The following is a 23,014-nucleotide window of genomic DNA, read 5'->3' on the forward strand; positions in this document are numbered from 1 at the left end:
GGCACAACTTTTTGGAATTTTGGATCCTCAATGCTCTTCAATTTTGTACTTGTTTGCCTTTATAACTATTTTGATATGAGCGTCACTGATGCATACAAAAACCGTTAGGTATTCATCACATTCGCACGAAACTTTATTCATTACCCCTTTCAAACTTCATTCTCTGTTCAATTTATGTTTGGAATCCACTGTTACAAACCGTCCTTCAAACCAATATAAACTACAAGCTATAATTTCGGATATTGCTAGTCACAGACTTTTCAAGCCAGTTCGCATTGGAAAAGATGAAAAAGAGAAAAGATCTTTTCTAAATCTTTCCTTTGCCAACAAAGGTCTCGATGGCGTCAACCTAGGCAATATCCTTCATCATAAATTAGTTCAATCGAAAATATACCTCCTTATTTCAAAGACCAGTCTGTACCAATAATTTCTTATACCTATACCAAACCTATTGCAACTAAAATTTTCAATTACAAACGCGTTTTGCAGGATCTCGATATTGACGACTTCAAGTCTAAACCTCCTGATTGCACTTGTGCTACTTCCCAATTCACATATAATCCTACTGGCCACGTTATTACCGGTGACCTTAACATTGTTAATAACACTTCTCTACGAAACGTGTTATCGAAAGGTCCGAAATATCGTGAGCCTAAATCCATCAATTGGAAATACAACTTTAAAATTTTGATTGATTCAGTCGATGATTATGCCAGGCAATTGGCTAAGCACGAGAAGGAAGACGTAGACACTCTATCCGAATGGATTAAGGCAGTGAGGTCGTTAATACAAATCAGAATAAAGAAACTGAATGGGTCCATCAATGCCCATGCTACGTCAATCTTCAAAGATCCAAATGTTGCTAAACACCTATCTGACCTCCATGATAAATATGTTGTTGTCCCCGCAGACAAAGCCCCAAATAACATCGTTTTTGTCAGTAAAAGTCATTACATTAATTGCTTGATAAACGAATTAGGTATAGACAATTCACTTGGAAACCCAACATATACCCTCACGACACTTACCAAAGAGGAAATCCTGGATAATCATAGGTCTGTTCTTTGTTCCTTTGGTATTTCAACCAAAGATGAAGAACTGGATCTTCCATCACTATATTGGATACCTAAACTACAGAAGTGTCCTTACAAACAACGGTATATTGCTGGGTCTTCCAAGTGCTCCACGAAACCCCTTTCTAAATTATTAACATCTATTTTATCAGCAATCAAAGACGGACTTCAAAGTTATTGTGAAACTGCCTATTCTAGAGGTGGCGTGGATCAGATGTGGATACTTAAGAATTCTTTTAGTGTACATACAATCTAACTCTCTTTCATCTTGTAACAGTATTAAAACATTTGACTTTTCTACTCTTTACACAAGTATTCCACATTCCAAACTAAAAGATAAATTAAAAGAGTTGGTATAACTTTGCTTCATAAAAAAGAATGGCCAACGTCGATACAAGTATCTTGTCCTACGGAGGGATAAACCCTACTTTGTAAAGAATCATTCTGATTCAAACAAAAAATTCTCTGAAACCGATATTATCAAGATGCTTGATTTCTTGATTGACAACATATTTGTTACGTTCGGAGGACGTGTTTTCAACAGACCGTCGGCATCCCAATGGGAACATACTGTGTCCCTCTACTTGCTGACTTGTTTCTTTATTATTATGAGGCTGACTTCATGCAGGAACCTCTTAGGAAGAAAGATAAGAAGTTAGCAATATTTTTTAACTCTACTTTCCGCTATATAGATGACGTTCTTTCACTAAACAATTCAAAATTTGGTGACTATGTGGATCGCATCTATCCCATCGAATTGGAGATAAAGGATACTACAGATACAGTGTTAAGTCGGCTTCATATCTTGACTTACATCTAGAAATTGACAATGAGGGTCGGTTGAAGACAAAACTTTACGACAAAAGAGATGATTTCAGCTTTCCAATTGTGAACTTTCCATTTCTAAGTAGCAACATTCCAGCAGCACCTGCATACGGGGTATATATCTCCCAATTGATACGATATTCCCGTGCTTGCATTTCCTATCATGATTTTCTTGATAGAGGGTGTTCACTGTTCACAAGGAAGCTATTAAACCAAGAGTTCCAAATGGTGAAGTTGAAATCATCCCTTCGTAAATTTTACGGACGCCATCACGAGTTGGTTGACCGTTATGGAATAACCGTTTCACAAATGATATCGGATATGTTCCTTACGTCGTAACTATAATCCCCTTCCCTTTCATGAATTTGACCTACCGAATTAGACTATTTACCGGATTTGTAATCACATAAGCAACACGACGGGTGCCGCATGTGGAGCAGGATCTGCTTACCCTTCCGGAGCACCTGATATCACCCCTAGTTTTTGATGGGGTTCGTGTTGTTTATTCTTTAGTTGTCTATGTTGTGTCATGTGTACTATTGTTTTTCTGTTTGTCTTTTTCATTTTTAGCCATGGTGTTGTCAGATTGTTTAAGATTTACGAGTTTGACGATCCCTTTGGTATCTTTCGTCCCTCTTTTGATGAGTCTCATGAAGACGAAACGCGCGTCTGGCGTACTAAATAATAATCCTGGTACTTTTGATAACTATTGTCATAAATTTAGGTATTTAACCTACCGTCAGTAGTCATTTCGAGAAAAAGGTCTAAATATGAAGCAGCTTTATCTGTGTCGGTAGTATCTTTAATTGCAAATTCACTTTGATATATTATAAAATGTAAGTGATCACTGAATCTATTATTATTAAGAGACAGTATATCATCAATATACCGAAAGGTGAAATTGAAAGACTGGGCCAATTTCTTTTCTCCTTTCTGTACAAGCCCTTGGATAAATTCTGCTTCATAGGAATACAAAAAAAACTGTAAGAAGAGGAGCGCAACTGGTACCCATTGGGATTCATATAATCTGTTGGAAGACCAAACCTCCAAATTCAACATTGTTCAACAAATATGTGGTCAATTAAAAAGTTTTGTTCTCAATTAATATAAGGTCAATATATCAAACAGCATATCATTTGCTACTTATATCAATTCAAACATATATCATAAAAGAGAGTCACGAACAATCTGTCTTATGCCAACAAAAGTCTCTTTTACATAAAAGCCAACAACAATCTCTCTTTTACCACAAATAATCTCTTTTTTACCACAAACAATCACTCTTTTGCCAACAATAATCTCTCTTGTACCACAAACAATCTTATGCCAACAATAATCTCGCTTATGCCACAAACCATCTCTCAACTGCCAACCATAATCTCTGGATTTTATACGACAAACAAACTTTCTTATGTCAGCCCTAATCTCTCGATTTTATACCACAAACAAACTCACTTATGCCAACAATAACCACTCTTAAATCACACACAATCTCTTTTATACCAGAAACGGTCACTTTTATACCTCAAACAATCTCTCTTATGCTAACTTGTGATGGCATCCGTAAAATTTACGAACGGAGGATGTGACATAAGCATTTTACCACATTTTTTGGCAAACAGACAGCCAACAGCCAGTGCTTGCAAGATCGTCATAAGATTTTCACTGACTATCGGTCGTGGAACTCCTTTTCTATTGTACCAGTATTATGATTACTGTTTATCCAGATATATGGAAATCGGAGGATGAGGAGGAGAATTACCACGTCACTTCAGTGTTATGACATAACCATATAACGCGAAACAATACTGTAGACACTATAAAACAGTCAGGATTCTACTTCGTCAAAATTATCTCCCCATTACGCCAGTTCATTTTTACAATCGTAGAAATGGGAGCAATTGTAGGGATGACGCACTGAAAATTTAGCTCTTGAAAACCGATAAATTTATCCACACAGCACCATTACGATCCTTATATGTCAGTTGTATTTTAAAAAGACGAATGTATCTACTAGCTAATGCGCATCAGTTAATGTTCTTGTCTGCATTGAGTCAGCTTAAAATTATTGGAATTTTCGAAAATTCATACACATTATAAAAAAATCTAATTAAATATTTCTTGGAAGGGCAGACAAATGTAACCCTAATTATCACACACAAAAATGATCTTTTTTTCTAAGATTTGTGTTTTTAAGGATAATGTACCCTTGTGTTGATTTGATGCTATTTAAATCATACGGAAAGGAGTAGGTCCAGTAAGACCCCTTTTTGGCCCGAAAATATAGCAGTTTTACAAAATTGTTAAAATGAAAACTTTTAGTTATTTATTGGATAGTAAAATGGTTCTGTTACATAAACGTGGGCTGTGTTTGACAATACCTTACACATATATTGGGTACTAGCACCATTAAGTCATGCTAAATTACTGAAATCTTCACAATTCCTGCATTTTAGTTAAATTTTAGACGGTTTCCGTGTAAAACGAAAATGGCCGCATTCGTGTTCATCCAAAATATTGAAATGAAAGTTGATTTTGATGATAATGTATAACATATATAAAGATTGAGGATGAATACGGATGCGGCCACTTTTGTTTTTGACAAAAACCATCTGAAAAGTGACATTTTTTTGCATATTTGGTAGATTTTTCATATTTGAGCTTGAATCGGATCGTTTTTAATGACTAAATAAGTTAAAATCTTTTACATAAATCAATTGAATCATATGAAATAGACACTTCAGTGTTTAAAAAGTGGTCAAAATCTTTCGTGAGATGAAACTGAAATTTGAGGCAAAAATCGGTCCTTACCGGTCCTACTCCTTTTATAGAAAATCCACAGCCTTTATCCTTGTACTCTCATATTTGGTAAATCGATGCTTGATAGATAGAGAATTATAGCATGCAGTACTAGCAACGATTTCCATAGAACAAATTTATAAATTTAGATATTGGTTAAAACAGAGGTAAGAATGGAGCAATTCAAGTAAACCTTCTATGGTGCACTCGACTTAAGTGACTCAGCATGAGGTATTTTGGAATTTAAAGGTTGTTTATGACATTTTGTAAACAATCAACGCTAGCACATCATAGAAAAACAAGTGAGTATTACCAATGTTATTTCAACTGATTGGGCGGAGCTTATCTATACGTTTTAATTTGTACATGAATAAGGACAGTCTATTTGCAGATGTGTGTGTTAAGAATGATTGCCGTTATAATTATAATTGATTTCTAATCACCTATCAATGTCATCAAAATAATTTACAAAAGAATGACTGGATACTGCATTGATGAGTTTATCCAAAAACACCTGTTCATAGATGGACTTCGCTATGATAGCAGAACCGATAAAGTGAAAAAAAAATTAAGTAATAATCTATGTTTAAAATTTTTGTAACAAAAATCCATGTATTAAAGTCTGTGGATTTTCTACCAAATTCTTGGGTTTTTTTCCACCAAATTCTCTTTTTCTACTAACTGCAATTAGAATATAAATAATAGTGCTTTGCACGAAGTTTCCCCTTGGTATATGTACAAAATGTCCCATTTCTATTATTTATTATCTGTGCTGTTTTGATACCATTGCTGCTTGATAATTTCCTAATTCACAGGGCACAGAAGGGGTCATAAACCTTAACATCCAACTAAGAAGACTGTCGTCAAGCTCTGTTTTTGTGATTTTTTGGTTTTTCACTTGACCCATATATTTCATCTTTTAGTGCTGTGATGTTTTTATGTTATAAAGTCAACCTGTAGTCTTGATATATAAAAATGATGGAATCTGAGGCGAGATGATGTATCAAATACATTTGCTTTATACATTTTCTACACAAAATATTCAACTCAAACACGCCCTAACATAAAAAGGTGCACTCGATTGTCTCTTTTCGATAAAATTGTCACCCATTTTTTGGATTTTTTTTCTTGAGTCACATAATAGGAGGGCAGACACTGTACTTTTAGATTGATATGCTCTCCGTTCGTGGAATTCTTTTTAAATCGGAGGTTATCCATTGTCTACATCTAAATTAATAGATATCTATGTCTTCGACTTGATATCTAATTGTTCTTCTTAACTATGTAATAGACAAATTGAAAACTTATGCAAATGGTGTTTTAAAAATAAAACACTTCGTAATTGAATATAGTAACCAAATTTGTGTTGCCATTTAATGCACAGCCCACAGAAGTTTATGGGTGTAAATAATTTGACATCAACTCTTTTTTGGCTCTAAAACCTGCCAGGTTTTTTTCTTGCAATAACTCGTAGGAATACTTTTGCAGGATGTACAGATAGTAGAAATTTACCTTTTCAGTTGTTGAAATTGTTCATTTAACTGTTTTGGAAAGTTTAACCAGAAGTCCGTCTTCCCCGTCTTTTCCGAATGTACTCTGCCCATATCTGAGGTTTCTGTGACTGAGATGATAATACATCTCCATTCTTGGAGTTGCAAAACTGGTGTGTAATTGTTGGTACATTTTCTCTATAGCTGTTTAGTGGTCTCATATACAGTACTTAGTTCTCTATGTTTGGATGCCTCTTCCGTTTCATTCGCCAATCCGTCAATGAATTGCAGAAAATCTTCTCTCGCGTTTTTCTTAATTCTTTACTTTAATCGTTGCTTTACTTTTAATCTTGCTGATAACATTTACTTTTTGTAAACCTTCTCTTAAACGTCTATGTTGTATCTGAAATCAACATTTTCTTGGTACTGTTTCTGATTCTAAGTTCATCAGTAGCTGTATCATTAAACTATGGTTTTACTTTGTATCCGGACCAATGTTGTCGTTGTTTTCATAGATATTTTGTTATATTTGGTATTGGTTTCTTATCCCGATGTTAGATTTTTTTATGGCAGTGAATGTTATATATCATGATTTTCTGTTATAAAATGGGCTGACTACCTTTCTACGTTTTTTTCTAATTGTAATCGTCACAAGTAGACCGTATGGTCACTTCTACAAGCTGCTTCACGTTTAACAAGACATCCATCAGAGGCTTTCTCCATCTTCTATTTACAATTATGCGGTCTACCGGTTTTGGTCCCTGTCATTTGATAATTTCTATGTATTCTTGCATATGACTTTTGTGAAAATAACGATCATACAATAACATAATCATTCAAGACGCATAAATCTACATAAAGTCCAACATTTTCATTGCATTCTCAGTATCCGTGTCTTTATTTTCTTTACCTGCATGAGTTATCTACCGTATCTTTACACATTACCATGATTTGCTGATTGTCATTCTATATGAGCTCTGTTGCTCAATACTAAAACTACTCCCTGTGCATTCATTTATTTTCCTGGGTACCAATTTTTGTGGATAAAGGAAAACTTGTATATTCGTGGATATTAAATTTCGTGGTTTTGCCGAGGTCTGCATACAAGCCTATAGAAAATTTGTCATTCATTGAATTTCGTGGTTAACCTGTACCAACGAAATCCATTTAAATTGGTTTCGCTGTCACAGGAAGACATTGTAGAAATCTTGAAAAGCGTAAAGGCTATGTACCGACAAAAAAACTTATGCACTCGGCTTTCTTTTCAAATACAAAGCAGGGTGCCAACATTGATTAAAAGCCTATGACACATACCACAATGGACGCATACAAAATACTGTGGCACAAACCACCACCAATTTTCTACTGTCATTTTTTTGCAAATCCGGGTTTTCTCTTTATGCATACATTGTCAATTTCATTATATAAAAGAGGTAGGTCTGTTTGGTTGATTTGTAAACATAATACCGGTATATTAAAAATTAAGTTAGAATGACAGAATATACAATATGAAATTAATGTTACACAGAATAAACTAAAAGTAATGTGTTATGTAGGATTTATGGTCTCATATTACAACGAACCCTTTGCTACTAGTCAGATAGTATCCATAGAAAAAGTAGTCAACATGCAGTGGTACCTATCCCCGTGGTGACACATCATACCGAAACGTCCGCTATTAGTGAATTTGTAACCTAACTCAACTTGCAGTATAACAAAAACTCTGTGGTTACACATTATATCGAACCATCTGCTACTAGTCAAATATAACCCTCAAGACGAAAATTAATAGTCCGTTTGTAGTGTAACAAACCTATGCGGTCACACACCGCACCGAAATATCTGCAACTAATCACTAACAAAATCAAACAGGACAGACACGCTTTTAAAAGATACATTATCAGGAAATCCCTATTATATTTATTCAATTCGGAAATTTTGTCAATGGGGCACATATGGGGCGCGTGGTACCTACCTCCGTGGTCACACATTATACCGAAATCATCTGCTACTAGTCAATTGGTATCATAAAAAAATTAAAGTCAACATACAGTGGTACCTACCTCGGGATCACACAACATACCTAACCATTTGCTGCAAGTAAGACGTTATCATTAAGACTATAATAGTGATACGATCAACGTGGTCACACATTATATCAAGCCATCTGCTACAAGTCAGATGATACCTGTGCAACTAATATTCATCTTGCAGTGTAACAGACCCCTATGTTTACGCATCATCTCGAACAATTTGCAAAAAGTCATATAGTAAAAAAGAGGGGGGATAAGATACCAGAGTAACATTCAAACTCATAAATCAAAAATAAGCTGACATAGCCATGACTAAAAAAGAAAAAGACAAACAGAAAAATAATAGTACAAACGACACAACATGGAAAACTAAAGACTAAGCAACACGAAACCCACCAAAAACTGGGGGTGTTGCTCGTGTTATAAAAAACTCGGTAAATAGTATAATTCGGTAGGTCACATTCGTGAAAAGGGAACGAGATTAAAGTAACGAAATAAGGAACATATCATCTGTGAGAGGGATGATTTCAACATCATCATTTGGAACTCTTCTTTTATGAAACAAAGCAATACCAACTCTTTCAATTAATCTTTTAGTTTGAATTAGGGATTATTGTGTAAAGAGTAGAAAAGTGAAATGTCTTATACTATTGCAAGACGAAAGAGTCTTCGATTGTATTACATAAAAAGATCTTGATCTGATTCACGACGTCTCTTAAAAAGGCTGTTTCACAATAACTTTGGTGCTCGACTTTGATTGCTGATAAAATTGACGTTCATAATTAGAAAAGGTTTCGTGTAGCAGACCTATGATTTTCCAGGATTTCCTCTTTGGTAAGAATTGTGAGGGTATATGTTTAGTTTCCAAGTTAATTGTTAATACAAGTACATCATATATTTATCAAGCAGTCTATGTAAGGATATTTACGCACAAAATATGTTGTTTTAGGCTTTACCTGCGGGGAGCATAACATATGTTTCATAAAGGTAGGACAAGTGTTTTGCAACAAATGGGTCTTTGAAGATTGACGTAGCATGTGTATTGATAGACCCATTCGGTTTCTCAATTCTGATTTGTATCAATTACCTCGCAGCCGTAATCCATCGGAAAAGAGTAAATGCGTCTTCTTTTAAGCGTTCTGACTATTGACTGGCATAATCATCGACTTAATTCATCAGTTTTTTTAAATTGTGTTTCCAATTGATGGAATTAGGCTCACGAAAATGTAATTGTTAATGTTGAAGTCAAACCAGTATAACAGATGAAATATTATACACAAATCATGTATGTTGTTTCATTAAAAACCAATTCCATTGTTTTTCTCGTTCACAAATATATATAACTGCAGGAAAAACATATATTATTTCAAGTGGCACATTAGTGAAAACAACAGCAACAAGAAGGATTTCCTGGGGCGGTAAGCGAAGGAAATTCTTCTTGAGACTTGGTATATGCATAGTCGTCTCAACTTATAATCTATAAATAAGATACAAATAAATTATAAAAATTCCAGTTGTGAAAAGTTTGCCATCGCGAAATTTTAATGCAAAAATATTTTATCTGAAAAGGGCACTAACTGCATCTTAATTTAAAGTATGACCAACAGGGACTTAAGCGGGTATCTAAAATAAGACTAATCTAATCCATCGTTAGTATTACATATAATAATTGGCTTCCTTGAAGAAGACAAAGTTATTTTTTTCTTATATGAAAAGTTCTCTCTTCGGCATTAAAATAGTCATAGGCAAATGAGCCGTGGTATTCCATTGCAAAATGCTAACATTTTTGTGAATGTTGAAAGAAAAAAGGCCGTTCACACCATATAGCCGTACATAATAACGTTATTTGAACGTTTTGAAAATAAACAAAACATGTCTCTTGCTAATTGCAATAACTTTAATGTTTGAAAATAAGTCAATCTGAGAAACTTGTAACTAGTAATGAATTCTTTGGATAACCTATAAACCAATAATTTTATTTTGTATGTTATAATGTGTCCATCTACATATTTATTTCCTTATATCTAGAACACAATATATAACTTGGTTCCGTTTTTAAGTATTTATTTCTGGTTACAATCCCATAATAGCAAAATTCAATGAGAATGAACTTTCATTAAATGGGTCAAGTTTCCTTTTAAAAACAATAAACAATACATGTATTTAAACATTCCCATATAGAACCAATTTGTTAGTTTGGACCATTATCATGAAAATAAATTACAAGTTTTATAAATGCATTTCTTGTACAAATATGCAAAAAGAGTACAATTGTTGAAAAGATACATGATTCAAATGCGCTTAAATATCCAAATTTTCAAAAGTAAAATTCAGTACTTGTCTAAATGATCTACATATTTTTTTTATTAACAATGTTAATAAAATGAGAATTTAGATTATTAGCTATTTTTTTTTTTCAGTAAATACCAAATTTAATATTGCCGTTTTAATGGATAGATAAAGACAACAGTAGTATACCGCTACTCGAAGGTCACCAATCGATTGAGAGAAAACAAAAACCAGGCTTAGATAAATACACCGTACGTGCGTTTCGTCTACATAAGACTCACTAGTGACGCTCAGATCGAAATAGTAAAGAAATCCAAACAAATTCAAAGTTGAAGAACATTTATGACCTAAAATTCTTAAAGGTTGTGCCAAATACGGCTTAGATTATCTATGACTCCGATCAAAAAATCCTTATAATTTAGAATAATTCTTACTTTTGCAAACAGTTAATTTATAAAATTTAACATAATATTTTATTCAGCAGGTGATACAGCAATATAATTGCAGGTAGCGCAGGCAAGTGAGAAAGTTAAACAATATTATGAAAATATATGTACAGCACAAGGTGCTCAAAACAACAATTATATGGCATTTTGACACGTCTACTCTCATGAAAATATCAGTTTATAAATTATATAGATTTGATATTTGTTTTTTTGTATTATTTATATTTATGGAGCACCAGTGCGACAACAGGCATATTATATGTATCTATATATTTATATATTTATTTAGACGTTGTTCTTTTCTTCTGTATAATTACAGACAGCGGAAAACAATCATGTGACTGTTTTGATTTGAATGAGTATGTATGTAGATGAAGTTGGTCTTTCTTTTCTATTCAACAGTTTATAGACTTGACACTGACTATTTCAGAGAGGTTAAAATAACTTTATTGAAAATTATAAAAATCTTTGACTTATTTTGTCAATCATGTTTTCTTGACGTCATATCACTACATAAATACATTTTTCTGTCAAGTTTACGCTCACTGTTTCCTACTCATATGAAAAAGAAAATTATTTACAAAACATTTATCATAGTAGATACAACATCAACATAGTCATTCAGTTTTAAACAAGAACAGCATCTGAATGTCGAATAATGTTTGTATTTAACAAAGACATATCATTGTCTCTGTTGATAGTTCAAAAACCGACCGTTTAAAACGCAAAACGCCCGTTCTGTGTCAATGGGGCAGTGGAAGAATTGCTATTTTGTCTACCGTAGGATTTAGAGTCACTCCTTGTCCTTGGTGGCCAATGAAGTCCTCCATCAGTGAAAGAAGAAATGTTGAATCGGTCAGGACGATGATCGAGTCTCTTCTTCCTCATCTCTAAGCATAACAAAGTGATGAGTACTGTAAACACGAGTACAGCACACCCAAGAGCACCAAGTAAAACTCTGAACATCCAGGACTCTTCCATTCTGTTTATTACACTCACATTAGCAGCTTCAATGAGAAGTTAGGATAAACTAAAATTGGTAATTATGGAAAGACATTTTGTGCCAAATTTATTCTAAAATACGTTCCTACGTATCTCAATATGTATTTTAAAGCTTACCCTCAAACAATACATTCACATATACGGTTTGGAATGTCTTTACGGTTTCATTGGCATGTTTGCGTGACGTGTTGGGATTATAGATTTGATTTGGGCTGTTCAAACCTTAGACTTAAACAAGAGTGAACACACTGAATAATTTCGCCTGAGTAACCTGATTTGTTGTTGTTGACAATCTTTAAGGTTTTAAGACAAGTATCAAATAGAGTTAACATGATCAATTACCAATGACAATGAGGTTATAGTCATATAAGAAACACACAAAATTGAGAATGGAAATGGGGAAATGCCAAAGAGACAACAACCCGACCATAGAGCAGACAACAGCAGAAGGTCACCAACAGGTCTTCAATGCGACGAGAAATTCTCGCACCCGAAGGCGTCCTTCCGCTGGCCCCTAAACAAATATATACTAGTTCAGTGATAATGAACGCCATACTAAACTCCAAATTATACACAAGAAACTAAAAGTTAAAATAATACAAGACTAACAAAGGCCAGAGGCTCCTGACTTGGGACAGGCGCAAAATGCGGAGGGGTTAAGCATGTTTGTGAGATTTCAACCCTCTTCCTATACATCTAGCCAATGCAGAAAAGAAATCGCATAACAATACGCACAATAAAATTTAGTTCAAGAGAAGTCCGAGTCTGATGTCTGAAGATGTAACCAAAGAAAATAAACAAAATGACAATAATACATAAATAACATCAGACTAGCTAGCAATTAACTGACATGCCAGCTCCAGACTTCAATTAAACTGATTGAAAAATTATGTCTTCATCATATGAATATCAGGCACAATCCTCCCCGTGAGAGGTTTAGTATAATACCATCATAAAATATATGAGAAGAACATAACCCGTGTCATGCCAACAACTGGTTTTTAAATAAATGTGTTTAGTTCCGTTGCAAAGACCCTATAAATGAATCAATATTAACGCCAAAATATGCAATCTTTAATGACCTGACAACAGTATCCCTTCTTAATAAGTCTATGTAACGGTGTTGTTAGCTTCTGAGGTGATATGTATATATGTATATTTCAGCTGATTTTTATCTTCAGATAGAACACGACTACATAAACTCCAGTGCTGACATGCATAAAACCACTACAGTTAAAGTATCCAATTGAAGTACTTATTTGTCGTAGAACATGTAGAAAATCCGTCCGTTCGGAATAAATCTTAATTAGTTTTTATGCATATCAACCCTGTTCTTTAATGTCTTTTGGTTTAATTATGCAGGAATTTTACTTGTACTTTTTCTTATGGATACAAAAATTAGTCAAATAATATTAATCATGACGTCTTGAAAGGTTATTTCAATTTCTTGACTGTGAAACCTCTCTACGTTGGAAGGCGTCACAACAACAATTTACGTTCACCAGTTATATATTCGTTATATATAAACAGTTAACTATTGTGGTTTTTTTCAAGTTTTTATTATTTGTTCTTTTGTAAATGTTTTAAATGTATAATTAAATTAGATATGTTTCAATCGTGTTGTAGAAGTCATTGGTCAATAATTTATCAATTGCTCCATTAGTAAACTCACCTTCATCCTTTGATTTCTTCTTCATGTCATCTGCAATGAAACATATTCGTTTATAACCAAGATTTGGTTGGTCATTTTGATTTCATAGAAACAAAAACATCTTCATACGTGAACTATCAATCATCATTAAGATGTTTGTGCATTTCAAACATTCCTCGTATATAACATATACCATACTATACAAACACGCAAACACCAAAAGATCAAGATGCCAACGAAATATAAAAAAAAACAATTGATGTGCTGAGTAAAGACTATAATCTACCATTAAAACATATTGATTGATATAAAACTGTCTGTCAGATAATAACTGAATTGGTAAACTCAGTTCTTGTCTGACAGACAGACAGTCTTCAAATTTAATATTCTACAAAAATGAATTCTTATTGATCTAATTTGAGTTGATTATGGAACAAACAAAAGTTAACTCATTGAAAATACCAGGATTAAAATATTGTACGCCAGACGCGCTATGTGTATTGAAAAAAAATGGTCAGTTAAGCTAAAATTAAAAAAAGAAAAATGCAAAGTAAAACCATAGAGGAACATTGAGGACTACGTTATGTAATATTATGCAGTTTTCAAATTTAAAGCTATCCACCGCCTTCCTCTTAACTTATAGGAGTAAAACACAAACAAGTATGGTTGTAAAACGGGTAGTTAAACTTCTTAATACATTTTGCATTCACTAGAATAAGTCAGAGTCAAAATAAAAGCTGATTAGCTTTACCATCATCCATCAGACGCTTGACTGTCAGACGAAATCCTCTTGCTTCATCCTGGTCATCAGAGTGGAAGTGTAATCTTACTTTTGAGCCAATAGATATTATACTTTGCTTTGATTTCCTTCCACACAGCCGTTTTGGTTGACTGAAGATATACAAAATCAATTAAAAAAGGAAAAATGTGTCTGAATAAACGAAACCGCCTTCCAAGTGCGGGATTTTCTCGCTGTGTTGAAGACCCATTGGTGGCCGTGGGCTGCTTTTTACTCTATGGTCGGGTTGTTGTTTCTTTGACACATTCCCCATTTTCATTCTTAATTTTAGTTCACAAAGCGCTTGGGAATGTAGCCAACTATCAAACAACGGCTCCGACTTCCTATGTCAATCGCGTACTATCGACTTTAGCTGCAATAACTATCAGGAAAAACACAGTTCTTCGCAAAATATTATTTTAATTCTACGCTGAAGTAAATAATTTTCAATTTCAAATATATTTTTACAGAAAGTATAGTACTGAATAAAATATTCATTACTTATCTTTGAAATTGTATTGATTGATGTATCTAGGTTTACAGTTAAAAGTTAGAATCAAACAAGTCTTCAATATGTTCCTTTATCTTCTTAATTATCTTAATTTTCCATTTTTATTTTTATTTTTCTATTTGAATTTTCCTGGGTGACTGTAATTTTTCAACTTGACAGTATCTAAATAAATTCATCATAGATACCAGGACTAAATTTTGTATATACGCCAGACGCGCGTTTCATCTACTAAAGACTCATCAGTGACGCTCGAATCCAAAAAAGTTAAAAAGGCCAAATAAAGTACGAAGTTGAAGAGCATTGAGGACCAAAATTACTAAAAGTGTTGCCAAATTCAGCTAAGGTAATCTATGTCTGAGGTAAAAAAAGCCTTAGTTTTTCAAAAAATTATAAATTTTGTAAACAGTAAATTTATAAATATAAACATATCAATGACAATTCATGTCAGCACAAAACTTAACCAATCGTGCACGACCCTCATGGATGTCAAGTTAGTTAAAGACCACACTCGTCGTTAAATCTACCTACAATGACCCGGACCTTGTTCAGTAAAACCAATATACGTTTAAACGACCATAATGTAAATTGAAGTTTCAACCTGTTTTCTTCGTTGATTTCAAGATAGTCTTTGCTGCAGCCTATTGAATTCTGGAGTTGGAAATCAACTAAAATTATCTGCCATTTTCCATACTCTTGTGACATTCTCCATTCTTTGTCCTCTTCAGATGGATATGGTCTTGGATAATTCGTGGAGAAAACTTCTACATTTGTTTCAGTCGTGATGTCAATTACCTCTTTCGATCTTCCACCTTAAAACAAAAACAATTATAGGTTATCAAACTTTCTATCGTACGTATATATATATATATATATATATAAACGAGTCTAAATTGAAAACTACGTTCAAACCTATGATTGCGTTGGATAAAAACCGCAATTTTTATACGTGTGCATGTTAAACAAATTTCGTTGTAGAAGGGTCTAAAAACAGCACAAACAACATTTTCCAAAAGACCAAAAAAGTGAAAAAGTGTATTTAAACTAAACGCATTTGACTAACAGGTCGAACAACTGATGTTCTTTAACCCTGCTGACTGCCATTGGCGATTGCCAAATAAAATTGATCACAAGATGTAACAAAATGGATCTAAATAAATTTAATACTAAACAGAAAAACTTTTTAAACTTGTGGCCGCGATGTTATGCCACAAACATACGGTGTCAATATATTTTAGTACACCAGATCCGGATTTCGACAATAGATGTCTCTTCAGTGATGTTAGGGATCGAAACGGTATTTGGAAGGCCATATAAAGAGTATCCTCATTTTTAGAAAAAGTACCCTCATTTTTTAGATAAACTCTTGAATTTAAAGAGTCAATATAGGATGAACGGATCATATAAACCGGAGGGGAAATATGATACAAAGCCCAAACAAAAAATATAAACGAGTCTAAATTGAAAACTACGTTCAAACCTATGATTGCGTTGGATAAAAACCGCAATTTTTATACGTGTGCATGTTAAACAAATTTCGTTGTAGAAGGGTCTAAAAACAGCACAAACAACATTTTCCAAAAGACCAAAAAAGTGAAAAAGTGTATTTAAACTAAACGCATTTGACTAACAGGTCGAACAACTGATGTTCTTTAACCCTGCTGACTGCCATTGGCGATTGCCAAATAAAATTGATCACAAGATGTAACAAAATGGATCTAAATAAATTTAATACTAAACAGAAAAACTTTTTAAACTTGTGGCCGCGATGTTATGCCACAAACATATATAGATATACATCGTAACAATGACTCTTGAAAGTAAAACAAATCGGCGACAATATTCCATGACTAGCCTGTAAAATATATTTATTTTGGCCATCAATCGTTCTTTATAGAAATATTTAAAACAAAAAAAATAGAGGTGGACGTGGTTGTGTACTTGTACATCCCAACAACAAAAAGACACTAAAACAGAGTACTCGGAGTTACTGACAGCTGGTTCAAATCCAATAACAACTAGTAAAACATATCAAGACTAAACTATCAATCAATAAACAGCCAACATCCAATGAAATAAGTGTGAAGACGTCACGAACAGTCACGGAATAACATGAACTCGTGCAATGCCAAGATACAGGAATCGACAGATTGTAGATCCACGAAAGTGTATATGTGTATAATAATGATAATTAGTTTGTTTTTAATTTAATGATATCTAAATCAATATTAATATCAATAAAATCAATTTTCATTGATCTAATAGCTGTGTTAAATTTGTTACTTCTTAGAATACGTTTATTTAAAGGATCGATGAGTTGACTAGGATCGTTTCCAAATTTCCCGGCTATGTTAACAACTTGTCCATAAAATTGGGGATGTGCTATCCCGTTTGAAATAAGTTTTCTTACGGTAAGGTACAATCTATAATTTACGTTTCGTATCAAAGCCCAAGCAAGACAAAGAAGAGACTGATACCACATGGACTATCACACTAAAATGATACTTTTTAAACATTATGGGCTTTTTTACAGTTTAACTTCAACAGGACCACTTAAAATTCAATTTTTAAATTCCAAAAGTCAAACTTCATAAGTCGAAGAGAAATAAAAGTTCTCAATTTCAGATTAGAAATATCTCTTTTAATTGTCATAAAGTGTAGTTCTCAATCAAATCTCATTTTCAGTTTATATAATATGTTATTCAATATATGAAATTTATTTGACTTCTGATCTTTGACACTCTTATTATAATTTCAATGGGATAGTCAACAAACTTTGAATTATTCGGTAAACACTTCTTTTCACTATGTTTTATAAACTCCTGAATGAAGTCTGCCTTGTAGTAATATTGAAACAAGTCGACAAAAACACAGCCACAGATGGTTTTATAGCTATGCTGATTGAATTTAAAATCTTCTCCTTCGAACTCATCAAAATAATATCTTGTCCAATAAGGTAAATGTAATCCCCGTGAATTTCAGTACAGGTTAAATTAAGTCTGTTAGTCTATAATCGACACATTGGCTGCTTTAAATGCCAGACCGTATACAGACTATCCAAAGGAATAGGTCCGGAAAGACCCCTTTTTGGACCCAAATTATAGCACTTTACAATTTTTTTTTAGTTATTTATTGGACAGAAGAATGCTTCTGCTTCATAAATATGTGCTGTTTTTGACAATACAATGCACATATATCGGGTAGTAGCACCATGAAGTCATGCTGATTTACTGAAATCTCCACAATTCTAGTGTTTTAGTTAAATTTCAGACGGTTTGCGTGTAAAACGAAAGTGGCCGCATTCCTGTTCATCCTTAATATTGAAATGTAAGTTGCATTTGATGATAATACATAATACATATAAAGGTTGTGGATGAACACGGATGCGACCACTTTCATATTTTGAGAAAAACGATCTAAAAAGTGAAAATTTTCGGCCTATTTGGCAGATTTTTCATATTTGAGCTTGAATCGGACCGTTTTTAATGACTAAATCAGTTAAAATCTTTCACATAAACTAATTGAATCAAATGAAAAAGACCTACTCCTTTATTCACAAAGTGTACAGTTTGAAAGCTACATGGGAAGATTGCCCAAGCATCAGTTTATTAAACGTACATTAATTCAAAGTTTAGGGTCTTAAAACATTACAAAATGTTCTCATAAAATATATCTATTATTGTCCAATTTTATGCAATAAAAATTGGATCATTGTCCTCCGACTAGACTAAGTAAAATAGCGACAATAACTTTTTTGTAGTTTAATGTTATTGTTCCTTGCTTTAAAAGAGGGGGAATATACCAGAGGGACAGTCAAACGCATTGATCGACATAAACTGACAATGACATGGCTAAAAAAGAAAAAGACAAATAATTGTACACAAGACATAACATAGAAGACTAAAGACTATGCAGCACGAATCCCACCAAAACTGGGGGGGGGGGTCTAATGTGCAAATCTTGCTCCACATGTGGCACCCGTCATGTTGCTCGTGTTATTAAAAACCCGGTTAATAATCTTATTCGGTAGATCACATTGGTGAAAAGGGAAGGGGTTGTAGTATAAGTAACATACCCGATATCATATGTGAAAGTTATATTCCATAACGGTCAACCAACTCGTGATGTCGTCCATAAAATTCACGAAGGAATGATTTTAACTACACAATTTGGAACTCATGCGTAAACAGCTTCCTTGAGAGCAGCAACTCTCTATCAAGGAAATCATGATAAGAAATACAAGCCCAGGAATATCATACCAATTGGTTGCTGAAAAATTGATGCATAGAAATGGATCATTCACTATTGGGAAGCTGAAATTATCTCTTTTGTCGTTAAGTTTTGTTTTCAACAAACCCTCATTGTCAATTTCAAGATGTAAGTCAATATATGAGAAAGTCTGTATCTGTTGTACTATTTATCTCTAGTTCGATGAGATAGATGCGTTCAATGCGTTCAACATAGTTACCAAATTTTTAATTATTTAAGTGAGAGAACATCATCTATAACACTAGAAGCAGAAAATAAAGTTAAAAGTCTAGTGCGAACTTCTTATCTTTCTTCATACGAAGTTCCTGTATAAAACTTCAGCCTCATAATAATAAAAGAACCAATAGGCAAGAGGAAGGGCGCAACTTGTTCCCATGGGAATACCGTCAGTCTGTTGCAAAACAAAAAAACACATCCTCCAAACGTATGGTTGAAAAACGGGTAGTGTACCTTCAAAAAAAAAAGTTGTTTATCAAGAAATAAAACATCTTGATAATGTCAGTTTCAGCGAATTTTTTGTTTGAATCAGATTGAATCTTACAAACTATGACTTATCCCTCCCTAACCCAAGATACTTGTATCGACATTGGCCATTCTTTTTTATTAAACAAACCAATCCAACTCTTCTAATTTGTCTTTAAGTTTGATAATGTGGAATACTTGTGTTAAGTGTAGAAAAGTCATTTTTTTAATACTAATACAAGATGAAACAGTCTTAGATTGTATGAACTTAAAAAGATGTTTTATGTATCCACATCTGATTCAAGTCACATCTAGAATAGGCAGTTTCACAATAACTTTGAATCCCGGTTTCATTACTGATAAAAGAGAGGTTAAAAATTTAGAAAGAGGTTACATTGAGCACTTGGATGACCCATCAATATATCGTTGTTTGTATGCAGTTATGTAGTTTAGGTATCCAATACAGTGATGGAAGATCCAGATCACTTTGATTGAAATTCCAAAGGAACATAGAACACACCGGGATTTTCAAGGATTTCCTCTTTGATAAATGTCGTGAGGGTAAATGTTGAGTTTCCAAGAGAAATGTCAATATCAAGCATAAGTTTATTATGATCACCGTGATCTAATCTGACCTTCATTTCTGGTTATAGAAAGCTTGAATGATGACAAAATAATTTTTGAAAGATAGTCTAAATCAGTGAAATTACCATTAACCAAAGTACACATTACTTTTATATATTCTTAACATTCACGAGGGGTGTCACATTCCGTAAAAGTATAAACAATATAGATCAATGTATGACCTTAACACATACATTGTATACTAGTTTTTTTACACTATGGTTAACTTTAGAGAAACAAATAAGGTTTTCAATGTCGAACCTAAGAGAACTAGTAAATTACTAGTAGTAAAGGATTAGAATAACTGCTCCTCGTTTAATATATATCCCTGATATATAAGACAAATTCATCAAATTCTAGGTCAAAATTGATTTGGAGGTGTCGTGAATGTGCGACATAAGAAAACCCTTCGTATGCAAGAATAAGCCGCAAATAAATAAATGTAATTATTGGCTTAAAAACTTGTTTCATGCTCATATTCATCATCATATGTTTTGTCTGATTGCACAGTTGCTGATTTCAATTGCACACCTCAATAGACTGTTTACACTTTCTCATGACCTTTTTCTAAAGATTTAGAGGTTTATAAAGGTGATAGATTTCATATATCTTCGATGTCAAATCTTAGATCAAAAAGACATAATTAAGAAAGACTAAAAAGACCACTAAAAAAATATACTTTTGACTTGTATAACATGTATAACAAAATGTAACCTGGCTGGTTAGAGCATTACAAAAGTCCTGGAATAATTTACAGGCAGATGCAGACAAATATTTAAACAAGTGCCTATCATTGCGTATAAAGGCAACACAAATCTTGAAGAATGGACCCACGGTAGGTCACTTATGGAGTGAACCAATTTAAAAATCCCGAAAGACTGTATCTGAAAAGAATTAATTCCTTACGTAATCAGAAATAAGGAAAACGGAGTAAAGTATTGAGTTTAGTTATGTATGATGGTTGAGGGAACTCTTGTTTAATGAAACATGTATAGGCGGAGGTGGTCAAACTTTTGTAGCACAACGAAATAAATAACCAATCTAGGAAAGTTAATGAATAACATATCTGTTTGTAAAAAAATCCAAAACTATCGATATAAAGATAAAATCAGATAATTGAGTAGTTACCCTCATTTTCCACAATGTTTATCATACATCCACCCGAAAGAAACGTAAATAAATAAATGTACTTATCGCATTAATTGTTAGAACGACAAAATAATGCTTTAAGAAGGCTTTAACACGTAGACAAACAAATGAGATTTTTAAAAATGAATAATAAAACAAATTTAAATTAAACATCATTTACCATTATATATATTATGATTATGGTTGCATAATACATCTATCTGTAGAAAAAAAACCCTAATCAAATATACCACTCTAATAATTTTGTTTTCGTCTACGAAACACTCATCAGTTTTACTCGAATCAAAAAAGTTAAAAAGGTAAAAATAAAATTTTATTAAAAAAATCCGAAGTTGATGAGCATTGAGGGCTTACATGCAAATACTTCGACAGTATAGAAAAGATATTAGCATTGTATTATTTCATAGCAATAAGCAGCTGTCATTTCTAAAAAAGGAGGACAAAAGAGCATAAGCTGCGTTATAAAATCCGGGATAAACTCTGATACGTATTTTCTCAAAAGGTAACAAGATTTAAAGGACATGCAGGTCAATATTCACCACACTGAATGCAGAAATGAAATACTCCTGTCTCTCTCTCCCTCAAAACATATTCAATCAGACTTACCTTTAATCAGTAATACAGCATAACAGAATACCTGCCAGTATGTCATGATGGTGTCGATGATGGCAAACCAGCTATGCTGGTCCTGCTTACATCGTTCGAACTGAAGTGGTATAGACACAGACTTCCTTATATATGGGATTTGTTTCCTGTCACATTCAATGTGGATTGAAATCAATAACCCCGGAAATAGTTAGTGTTGAGGAAAGGAGACCATTAACTGTTTCTATCATATGTATAATAATATTGTCGAGTTTTAATTATGTTTGTTTTGTTTATGTATTTGCCATGACCAAAATTGGTTTTGTTGGTTTTGCAAATAAAGAATTATATTGTTCCTGTTTCTCTGTCGTTTAAGTAAGCATTTCTGAACATCAAGTTTTTATGTGACTTTCAATTAGTTGTTTAAAGAAGGTTACATTAGAAAGATGGGCTGTATATTTTGGTTTTATCTTTAGTAATTAACAAAAATCCATTCTAAGCAGTGAAACATAATAAAATAACCTAGAATTGTAATTTCATTCGTTTAAACGGGCAGTGCATTAGAATGAAATCAATTTCTCCTGGGTGTTTTCATCATATGTAGCATAGAGGGCGTTAGGTTTTCCCGCTTCAAAATTATTTTCGCGGTATTGTATTGCCTATGTAATCATTTAACACAACTCCATTGACAAGTATCCCAAAAGGCCAGAAAGACAATGCATATTTTCTTATAGACAATTCAGATAATGTAAAACGCAAAATAGTCAGCCTTCTCAGTACTCTGACGACTGTGGTGCCTGGGACAGTCATGGTGGTCATACAGTGAACACTACTTTTGTTGTGCAATCTAATAACACTCTTCGCATTGCTTTTATTAAAGAGGGACTATTCTGCTTCGAGAAACAAGTGAAAGGCAAAAAAGCATAAGTGCCTTACAATCCTCAACCAGATCCAGAATCTGTTTTGACACTTAACCGTTACTACATCCCTCTTAAAAGGAACAAATTCTTTTCGGAAATTTCAAAAAACAC

At 33.3% G+C, this 23,014-nt stretch overlaps 1 protein-coding gene across 1 annotated transcript; it reads right to left on the reverse strand.

Annotated features, from left to right (window-relative positions):
* Positions 1 to 11,386: 11,386 nt before the first annotated feature.
* Positions 11,387 to 22,149, reverse strand: LOC134681049 (mannan-binding lectin serine protease 1-like). Its single transcript, XM_063540446.1, has 5 exons — positions 22,005 to 22,149; positions 15,496 to 15,706; positions 14,360 to 14,499; positions 13,630 to 13,659; positions 11,387 to 11,962 (listed from the first exon to the last, which is right to left on the reverse strand). Exons 1-5 carry the CDS (start codon positions 22,048 to 22,050, stop codon positions 11,673 to 11,675), a joined length of 717 nt encoding a protein of 238 aa, XP_063396516.1. The 5' UTR covers positions 22,051 to 22,149; the 3' UTR covers positions 11,387 to 11,672.
* Positions 22,150 to 23,014: the final 865 nt, after the last annotated feature.

The sequence above is a fragment of the Mytilus trossulus genome, chromosome 8 (genome assembly GCF_036588685.1).
Source record: "Mytilus trossulus isolate FHL-02 chromosome 8, PNRI_Mtr1.1.1.hap1, whole genome shotgun sequence".
NCBI classification, from domain to species: Eukaryota; Metazoa; Mollusca; class Bivalvia; order Mytilida; family Mytilidae; genus Mytilus; species Mytilus trossulus.